This window comes from Poromitra crassiceps (genome assembly GCF_964638095.1).
Source record: "Poromitra crassiceps genome assembly, chromosome: 17".
NCBI classification, from domain to species: domain Eukaryota; kingdom Metazoa; phylum Chordata; class Actinopteri; order Beryciformes; family Melamphaidae; genus Poromitra; species Poromitra crassiceps.
In genome coordinates, this window is record NC_139635.1 from 32,551,411 (window position 1) to 32,561,819 (window position 10,409).

Here is a 10,409-nt window from a genome sequence, read left to right on the forward strand (position 1 = left end):
GCCGTCCTTTGTTTACAGGAAGCGATATTTTTTTCCCCCATGATGGCGAACGCTAGGCGAAGACATGACCCGCCCCTCTCTGCCTCTGATTGGCTGACTGATTGGATGAACCAGCTCTGGGATGAACGTTTGACGCTAGGCCAATCACAGGCAGAGAGGGTGCCTCCAGCCTTCGCCATCATCCGAAAGAAAATATCGCTTACAGGAAGTTGAAGGGAAGGGGCGTGGCGAACGTCGTCTTCTACATCTTTAGTGTTTAATGGCAGTTGGCATCCAAAGAATTGTTGCATTACCGCCACCTACTGGATTGTATACACGTTATCAATCACAATAAAACTGTACCCACCTCCGAGACAATGGCTGAGTTTCCCAACAAAGAAGCTTCTTAAGAGTTAAGAAGCTTCTTAAGGAGTTAAGAAGCTTCTTAAGGAGTTAAGAAGGCTCCAAAGAAGTGTTTCCCAAACGCCTTCTTAACAGTCGAGAAAAATAAAAAAAATAGAAGGCTCTTAAGAAGCATCTTAACTGGAGCGGCTCACTTGATGGCACTCTGAGCCCAGCAGTGGGCCACGACTCAGTGGTTGAGAAACACTGTTAACACCTAATCATGGTCATGTTAAACTTTATTAAACATTATTTATTTCAGACATGGACTGCAGTTCAAATTGCTTTATATACACAGCATACAACAAAACAGAGAAACACTACAGAATTTAAGCGACCTTGGGTTCTGTGAAAGGTGCTATATAAATCCACAACATTATAAAAGGAATCCATTCTGATTAGAGAAATATAGCCTACGGTAAAACATTTAAAACACAAGTAACCATACATACAGGGGAGATTTTCAAGTGTTCCCCAATTTTAAACACTAAAGGGTGCATGAAAGAAAGGAAAAAGGGAAAAACACAAGAGGAACAGTGGACACAAGTATCTCCTTTTGCCTGATGCGGCTGGATCTGCCAGTGTTTTGTCATTAAGAAGGTAGTCTGGGCACCTTCCACCCCGCTTTTTGTCATGGGGGCGTAAACCCCGGACCCAGAATTAACACCGGATGGCAATGCGCCTAACAACGTCTTTGTTGCCGTTAGCTTGACGCGGTGATGTTACCTAAACTAGAGTCTGATCAAAACAAAGCTAGCGTTACATAAAACAAAACGTTTATGCAATATGGCATCTCCGCCACCACCGCCTGACACACCGGTCAAAACGGTGAAAGAGGATTCTGATACTTGGGTCAAATTGTCAAGTTAACGTGAAAGTTGACGAGCTAGAAACGCTGCTATCCGGTCTAGGGCGGGCTCTAGGCGGGAACCAGTAGGGTGACAAAATCAATTGTGGGCGGGAGCCAGGCTCTTTCTCGCCGAGAAGAGCCTGGTGACGCGAGGTTATTAAGAAGGTGTTAAGAAGGCTCCAGACCCTTCTTACAAAACCTTCTTAACGAAAGATCATCTTAGCGCTAAGAAGCTTTTGGGAAACGCAGCCTTCTTAACGGAGGATAATTGGAAGATAATTTTAGGCTAAGAAGCAATCGGGAAACGCGTTGGCTTCGTTGGCTTCTTACGGGAGCCTTAAGAAGGGTCAAAGAAGCTTCTTAGCGCTAAGAAGCTTTTGGGAAACGCATGCCTTCGTAAAGAAGCAATTGGGAAACGCGTTTGCTTCTTAAGGGGGCCTTAAGAAGGGTTGAATTAGCTTCTTAGCGCAAAGAAGCTTTTGGGAAACCCAGCCAATGTTGTTATCCATGATGTGGGTGCCCTGGCACTCCCAAATAGTACGTACTTTTTCACATGGCGGAGCCCGATGCTCAAAATTGTAAACTGCACTACACCCTCCCAACCACTGAGCACCGAACCGATACATCCGGCGCTGTGGAGCACCTAAAAACTTCGGCACTGGCATGTGAAAAGGGGCTCGGTATTGGAAAGTAGGCACTATTTGGGAGCAGTGTTGGGCAAGTTACTTTCAAAATGTAATATACTACATATTACTAGTTACTTTAATTTGTAAGTAATACGTTACTTTACAATATTACTGTCTGTGTAGAGTAACTCGTTACTTATTACACTACTTTTGCATTGCTTTCACCAAAACAACAGTAGCAGCAGAATGACATTGCTGCCCCGGAACCATCCCGAAAAACAATGTCAACTGCAATCCCATTAACCAACCACACCCGGTCATTACTGAGGCACTCCACATCGTTTAAATTCAAAATGCATTTTTAAGAATTGTCAGACACAATAAATAAAAGTCTGATACATGAATTCCTTTGAATAATTTATATTTAAATAATAAAATAACATGGAAAATAAATGTGCAATATACATGTTCAAATGTAAAATTGCAACCAATTAAATAAACTTTTCGCTCTCAGTGCATTGATAACATACATGACATAACAGGCAGACATACAGTAATTTCCTTTAAAAATAAGTATTTTTTGATTTTCAAACAGAACAATACATTACTTTGGTCATACACTCAAAGTTTTGGTGCATTAAAGGGTAGGTTCCAGACTGTAAGACTTAATCTTAATGATGACTTAACAAATCTTATTCTACATTCTCTTCACATCACCCTCATGATTTGCTAGTGCCAATTAAGATTGCTAGTTTCAATTACGAAGAAAGCAGTTTCTCTTAAAACCAACAAGTCGTTCCAAGCAACCCGCCCTTTAAGTGCATGCATCTCAAGATCAGAAACATAACATTGTATAAGGGATCCTCAACATTACATGTTCCCTTGCAGATAACTGACAGGAATTCAGTTTCTCTATTCACTTGGGTCAACTTGTGCAAATTGTTGAGGGAAAATTAACATCGTCATCAGCATATATACTTGTGAGGTCCATTCAAGTAATTAATCACACACCCAAAGTCTGTGAAAACTAAGCGTTATAATTATCGTAGGTTGTAACTGTAAACTACTGCTAATTATGAGAAACAGGCACAAAAAGTCATCCCTTTGTTTCAAAACATGCATTGATGCCGATGGAAGATTAACTTGTGTTGTACATGCTTATCTGAAGTAAGGATTTTACTAAATGATAACGATGGTCTGAAAAGTCAATCTATTCAGTCAACTATCCTAGATGCTGCATGGAAGAAGCCTTTTCTTTATGTTCACATATCAATTCCTTCTGAGGGAACGACTCACCTCCAGTGTTTGATATTAACACCTCCCAATGTTCCCAATGCATACAGTACATAAAAAAGTGGAATACCTAAGAGTTCAAGTTTTCATATTAAGTTGCATTTCTATTTCTGTTAATACACACATAAAGTAGAGAGTCTGATAGGGCCTACTGTAGGGCTGTACCGAATAGTTTGTATAGCTTCGTTCGGAATGCTGACATTCAAAAATTTAATTCAACATTTGAATGCATTTCCCCCCCACATCTATTCATTCTGTTTGACGGATCTACAGCTGAGGAACTGCTGACAGAAGTCCAGAGGGTTGCCGGATACAGCTGGTTTCCAGCCCAAAAACTAAACAAGCGACTCTCAAAAGTCTATTTCCCCTTGCACTATGCAATTCAAAACAGCCCAATTGGGCGGAAAACCAGTGGATCTGGCAACACGGTACGGCCCCTCAAAAGATGGAAGAGCTCTTAGGATAGCGAATATCAAAGTAGCACCATCTTGGCCAACCTGACCGCAAATGCGCTATTATTGTTTTTATTTTTCTAATATGACCGAGACGTAACATGTCCCTCCGGTAGCCTGTTTGAAAGGTGTTTTAGCCACAGTGAAGTTATTTCTCTCAATGTGTGCGTGTGTGTGTGTGTGAGACGTTATGTGAAGGAGCAGCCCCGAACACAGAGAGAGGCTGCAGCGTGATAATTACACCGAAACGTGAAAAAATAAAATTATACTGACAAAAGAACTGCGAACGCTGGAGATGACCAATACTACAGTCTTTAATCATTTAGCCCCGGGGCCCGTTTGATACCGGGTTTTGGTACCCATCCCTACCGACCGATGGATCACTTTATTCAAATTGAGGAAAACATCAGTAGAAGCTTTGAATGTGAAAAAATTACATTCGGTACAGCCCGACTCGACTGAAAAGAGGAATGAACATGGAATGAACGACAAACTCTCCAGAAGGTGGCGCTGTGTGCGGCGTATGTGCATGTTTGTGAACTACAAACTCTCCAGAAGGTGGCGCTGTGTGCAGCGTATGTGTATGTGCGTGCAGATGATATGTCGGGACAACTCATGAGGAGACATCCTGCTCTGGCTTCACTTGTCCTTCCCTTCCAGTCCACTCTCCGCCCTCAGCGCCTGGCTGCTGGCTGTGATGAAGCTGATCCAGTGCTTCAGGTCCTCTGGAAACACGGGGCACTCAATCTGCAGACAGACAGACAGACACACACACAGACACACACACAGGAGAAGAATGACGAAGCTGCACAAAATTAAGACTCACGCACATTATTTTAGGGCTGTCCCAAATTTATAATGAACTTTGTGAGTGAGATCAGAAGTAGGTCAAGTGTCTGGTCTATAATATATGTGTGTATTGTTAAGGTTGTGTGAACTGTCACAGTTTTGTGTGGATTTAGTTAAAACTACAGCCTGCTAGAGTCAGACACACTCAAGGCTGGCTCCATATGGGTCCCATTATAAAGGCTGAAAAGAGCATATAACATAAACTGTGATTTCTCAAACAGTACAAAAGATCAATTAAAGCTGAATTAAGATGATAGAGTCCTAAAAGTGGTGACTCGTTTAAAGTTCAAATGGAGTGTCTAGCTTAAAGTATGAAGGAGTAGTTGAGTTCAAAGAGGACATGGTTTCAACATGAACTGCTGTTTAAAACCAACGGCAGTTGCCCCCCAGAAAGTCTGTTGAAGCCTTTTGTTTACCAACAACACTGATCCCTCGTATAATCACATCAAATAAATTACAGCCATCCATAGCCCATAAAAACTAATTTGCTCATATGTACAGTAAGCCCTGCTGGCTGCGTGGTCAAACTGTCACAGTTTCAGTGCTGGTAAGTAACGTTAGATGAGAGCTGTGACGCACAAAACTACTACTCATATTAAATGTCCTTGTCTGAGAGAATAAGTAACAATAATTAATGTTGATGCATAATGAATAAGAATAATGCTGGATTAATTTAAAAATAAATGTAAGGGGGGGGGCAAAGCATTAAAATACTGATTTGGACATGGATTACCATGGCATCGATTGAAGCTTTCGAGGCATTCGTGTCAACCCTACATTATTCATCTCCATCTCGTGCAATCACATACCTTCCTTTTGCAGACAAACTCGATGATCTTCTCTGGGCTGCTGTGCACCACGTTCTGCCTGCAGAGCATGACGGCCGAGACAAAGCCGTCCTTCTTGGACACGAAGCGCTGCTCCAAGTAAAAAGCCTTCTCATCCCAGGCCACTAGTTTGGTCCGAATCTCAAAAGCCTCGCGGAAGCCCAAAGAGCGCCGGTAGCGGATGGTGGAGGCCCCTACGACCATTTTGGCCCCCAGTTTGCGTGAGGCCATGAACAGCCCGTTCCGCATGTAATGGTGGAACCGGGCGAAGTCACACTCCCTCAGGTATCGGGAGTTGTTCATGTGACCCATGTAGTCCAAATCATTGGTGCGAACCGAGCCATCAACACTTTGCTCGGCTAGAATGTCCCATATTCGGGGTTGAAACCAGGCTTGGAAGAAGACCTGGGCCCCCCGTAGGAAGTACCATACATCCAGGCTGCAGAAGAGCAGCAGGAGGGCACCCAGCACCAGCAGCAACATCTCTCTGTAACAGAAACCCATATCTTATCATCAGCGTTGGGAGGGTTACTTTTAAAATGTATTCCACTACAGCTGACTAAATACATCCCCACAAATGTCATTTGTAACGTATTCCATTAGATTACTCAAGTTAAGTAAGGTATTCTAATACTTTAGGTATATGTTTGGAATACTTCAAAATTGCCTTGCTGAGCCCATTTGTCTGGGTCACTCTGAATGTATGCAAATCGAGGGCAATGCGGTCACAACGCTCACTGATATAATGTTGCGACCTTCTTCAGCATGTTGTTTGTAAGTAAAATGTGTTATATTTCCATGACAAAAGCGCATTCCTGAGAGTGTCCTGGCTGTGTGTGTCTCCTCCCACATTGCCATTCTCTTGTGCTGTGTGGCAGGTGCACTGTGCACGCACAAATTGTTACAAACAAATGAAGTAATCCATTGTTTTTAAAAGACAGTGTATTCCGAATAGTACAAATTTAAACTGTAACTGTAATGGAATACAGTTACTCATATTTTAAATACTGTTAAATGCATGTATTCCGTTACTACCCAACCCTACAGTGCTCATCATTAGGACTCAGCTTGTCAGCAGCATCTTCATGTTACACACAGAGTTAAAGTTCTATGACAGCTTCTGCAGTATGTCGTTAAAAAACGTTACATTAGCGCAATTGCTGCGTTTTAACATTTCCCCAAACTCAGCATTTTGGATGCACTTTTGACCTTATCAATGACAATGCAGATAAACAGAAAAGCAAAAGGTCGGCGCTTGCCCAATGCCCACTATTGCCTTATATTATTCCCGGGAAAAACAGGAAATACTGAAGCATTAACGTTACATTCGTGTCATCACCCATTTCAACCTTGGAAGGAAGCGATGAATGGGATGGATCCTGCTTTGACAGCAAAAAAAAAATCTGTTAGCTTAACTTTAGCTACCTGCTAACATTAGCTGGTGGCCTAAAAGCAGACTGCCCACCGCTCTGGAGCCAAACTCGCCTACTACGAACTCAGCGATTTAGTTCAAGTAATAATCGCGATTTTTTGTTAAGTAACGTTATAATTTGTAATGACTGTACACCTCACCGTGTTTCCAGAAGAGTGCTACCATGGGCTGCGATGCAACTTGAAGAAGCCGGTAGACTAATGAGCTTCCTACTTCCTGATCTGTCATGATACCTTAATCTCATTGGCTGAGATCACAGAGGTTTAACCTCGCGTCACCAGGCTCTTCTCGGCGAGAAAGAGCCTGGCTCCCGCCCACAATTGATTTTGTCACCCTACTGGGTCCGGCCTAGAGCCCGCCCTAGACCGGATGGCAGCGTTTCTAGCTCGTCAACTTTCACGTTAACTTGACAATTTGACCCAAGTATCAGAATCCTCTTTCACCGTTTTGACCGGTGTGTCAGGCGGTGGTGGCGGAGATGCCATATTGCATGAACGTTTTGTTTTATGTAACGCTAGCTTTGTTTTGATCAGACTCTAGTTTAGGTAACATCACCGCGTCAAGCTAACGGCAACAAAGACGTTGTTAGGCGCATTGCCATCCGGTGTTAATTCTGGGTCCGGGGTTTACGCCCCCATGACAAAAAGCGGGGTGGAAGGTGCCCAGACTACAGAGGTTTGTCGGCATGCGTTACATAAACACACTGTCCCAGGAAATGTTTCATATCAAATGTGTGCAAATTCCCATTGAGAATTCCACAATCGCGGACAGGGCTCATCTTAATCACAGTTTAATTCAATTCAATTGGCTGTGTTGAAAAAAAGAAGAAAAAAGATTAGCCTGCATTGCAGTAGCTGGTGGAAATGAGGTTTTAGAATGGGGATTTCGCTTAAATACATAAAAAAGGTCTGTGGTTAACAAAAGTTTATGGGAGTGTTTTTTTCTGTGCATGTTTTTAGCTGGGGGTTCTGGAGGAAACCCCAGGGGAGCATGGGGAGAACATGTAAACTCTGCACAGAAAAGCCCTTTAGGGGGACACACGCTCAGCACCCACATCCTGGGAATTGATCCCAGGAACTTTTTTTTTAATATATATATTTTATTTTCAAAATTTCAGAACAATGAACAGACAAGTCAAACGAACACGCTCAGACACAGAAAAAAAAAAACATACATATTATAGATATCCAATACTACGTGATTACCAGCCGCATAAGGTGCTTATGCGCTTGTGAGAGATAGAACCCAGGAACTTCTTGCCGTGAGGCGACAACGTGACCACCACTGCCCCTTAGGGCGTTTTCTGAAAATCGTGTAAAAAAACACCTAATTTACATTTCAAAAGTCATAAAAGTGATTCAAGTTTGTGAAGATTATCCTGCTGAACACAAATTACCACTCCCTGACTCCCATACACTTTTGTTACCCACAGACCTTATTTTATGCATTCAAGTGAAATCTCCATCCTAAAACCCCATTCACTTTTCCCCTGAAGCTCCAACATGCTACTTCCTGACTCATTCCTGCAGTGCTCTATTACAGTACTGTACATGTAAGCAATATTCATCAGAATCTTTGTTTCAACCTCTCAAGACAGTGCAACGGGATTCTTCACATATTGGCAACATGTATTTGGGTCTAAGCAAACTCATTTTCCGAGCAGTAGGCACGAGTGTGTTCAAGTCAAACGGGTGTTAATATTGAACAGAGGATGAATCCTTTTCTCAGAAGAGTTTTGATCCTGGGCCGGTCGTTTCCAAAAGAGCCGATCTTCATAACTGCCGGTGCCAAGTCCGGCCTCACTTGTCCTTCTCCTCTAGTCCGCTCTCTGCCCTGAGAGCCTGGCTGCTGGCTGAGATGAAGCTGACCCAGTGCTGAAGGTCCTCTGGAAACTCAGGGCACTCCACCTGCAAGAACAAACCACAGGCTGAATGTCACTCTATCAGCAGAGGGGAATGTCCTCACCTTTCTGATCTGTTGTGGCCACTACAACAACATGCTTCTTCCTTACCTTCCTCTTACACAGGTGCTGCATGATCTTGTCCGGGCTGCCGCGTATGACCGTCTGCTTGCAGTACATCACGGCACACACCAGCCCGTCTTTCGTAGACACGAATCTCTGCTCCAGGAAAAAGGACTTGTCGTCCCAGGTGACGACGCGGCTCCGCAGCTCGAACCCCTCCCCTATACACAAAGCCCTGCGGTAGCGGATGGTGGTGGCCCCCACGACCATGTTGGCTCCCAGGGCTCGGAGGGCCTTGAACACGCCGTTCCGCGTGTAGAGGGAGAACCGGGCGAAGTCACACTCCCGGAGGTAGCGGGCGTTGTTCATGTGGCACATGTCTATGTCGTGGGGGAGGACCCGTCCCGCTACGATCTGCTCCCCGGTGACATCCCAGACTGGAGGCTGGAACCACGCCCGCACAACCACCGTCGCTGCCCGCAGGAAGTACCACACGTCCAGACTGCAGAAGAGAGCCAGCAAGGCAGCGAGCGCCCACAGCACCCACCACATCTCTCTAGGGAACGGGCATACAGAAGGGGTTAATGAGGGTTTTGAATGAGGCATACGTTGGGCTGGGGTGGATGCATGGAAGTAGTGATGGTTTGGTGCATGTGTGTGTGTGTGTGTGTGTGTGTGTGTGTGTGTGTGTGTGTGTGTGTGTGTGAGAAAAATCCAAATTGCGAAAAATTACCTGCTTCAAAGTTTAGCCAGCCAAAGCATGCATTTTTTCAATTAAGTCCCATTTATCTAAATAATAATCACATTTACAAGAGACTACTAAGTGTACATTGCTACCAGAAACAGAAGACTAATAATATTACCATCAGTTTCTATGAATGCCCATTTACTTTGCTGTAGATGTTTTAGGTACACCAACCCACAAAGGCATAGGCCTATATACTGTAGTTAGGCCTATGCCTGGAAGTTAAACTGATTAGTCTACTGTTACTGGAGGTAAATGCAGGCTAAACTAAAGAGATCCATTGTGAACCAGTTTCAATGTTCCCACTTTTCAGATGGGACACCTACACTGAAGAAGTAAAGAACAGGTTCTGCAGGAAAGGCAGGAACCACCTCTCTGCAAAAAATGCATGTCTTCAACACAGATAACAAGAGAAAAGTTACAGGCGACACTTAAAACCTGTCGATGTAAAATATGCATGCCTGGATGACAGAGACAGTCAAACTACTCTTGCAAGGAATTTACAGAATAACACACACACATAAGCAAGCCCCTGTGCTTAGTCCATAGTGTCTGAAACCTTATGAAGTTGCTTTCAGTGACCAGCATTCTGCCCCCTATGTGTCATTCTGATGTATGCAACAAACTCAGTTTACAAGGAACGTTTAGTGGAAAATAAATAACTGCATGGTCTGGGTGGGTGGTTTACTTCACGAATACATTGCTTAAATCCAATTTAAACTGTGTAAACACCATGCAGTGCTGGAGCTGTTGTGTTGAACTGATCCAGCAGTAGGCTACATAGGTGCACCCTTCATGGTGAACGATCGTAAACAAATTAAAAAGGGAAATGATCAATTATTTCAATTCGGTCACATTTTTAGGGAAATAAATCGAGTACACTCACATGCTGTCTGATCCTCTGTGTCGTTGAGCTTCTTGTTCTCAGATGACCGAGAGTCAGCTGCATTCGATACGTTGAGCTCTGGTTATTATGAGTAGTAGTGAGGCG

General features: G+C 43.7%; 2 protein-coding genes across 3 annotated transcripts; both read right to left on the reverse strand.

The window, feature by feature from the left end:
* Positions 1–3,738: 3,738 nt before the first annotated feature.
* On the reverse strand, positions 3,739–5,782 carry LOC310792096 (protein THEM6-like; the record flags this gene model as incomplete). Its single annotated transcript, XM_083653807.1, has 2 exons — positions 3,739–4,349; positions 5,261–5,782. 2 exons carry the CDS (start codon positions 5,780–5,782, stop codon positions 4,242–4,244), a joined length of 630 nt encoding a protein of 209 aa, XP_083509933.1. The 3' UTR covers positions 3,739–4,241.
* Positions 5,783–7,526: 1,744 nt separating this feature from the next.
* LOC310792097 (protein THEM6-like) lies at positions 7,527–10,409 on the reverse strand (the record flags this gene model as incomplete). 2 transcript variants are annotated; one of them, XM_083653808.1, is made up of 3 exons in its annotated part: positions 7,531–8,617; positions 8,722–9,229; positions 10,305–10,409. In XM_083653808.1, 2 exons carry the CDS (start codon positions 9,223–9,225, stop codon positions 8,510–8,512), a joined length of 612 nt encoding a protein of 203 aa, XP_083509934.1. In that variant the 3' UTR covers positions 7,531–8,509. The 2 variants fall into 2 exon arrangements, with proteins under 2 accessions (XP_083509935.1, XP_083509934.1); XM_083653809.1 differs by lacking the exon at positions 10,305–10,409 and having other exon boundaries at positions 7,527–8,617; positions 8,722–9,225.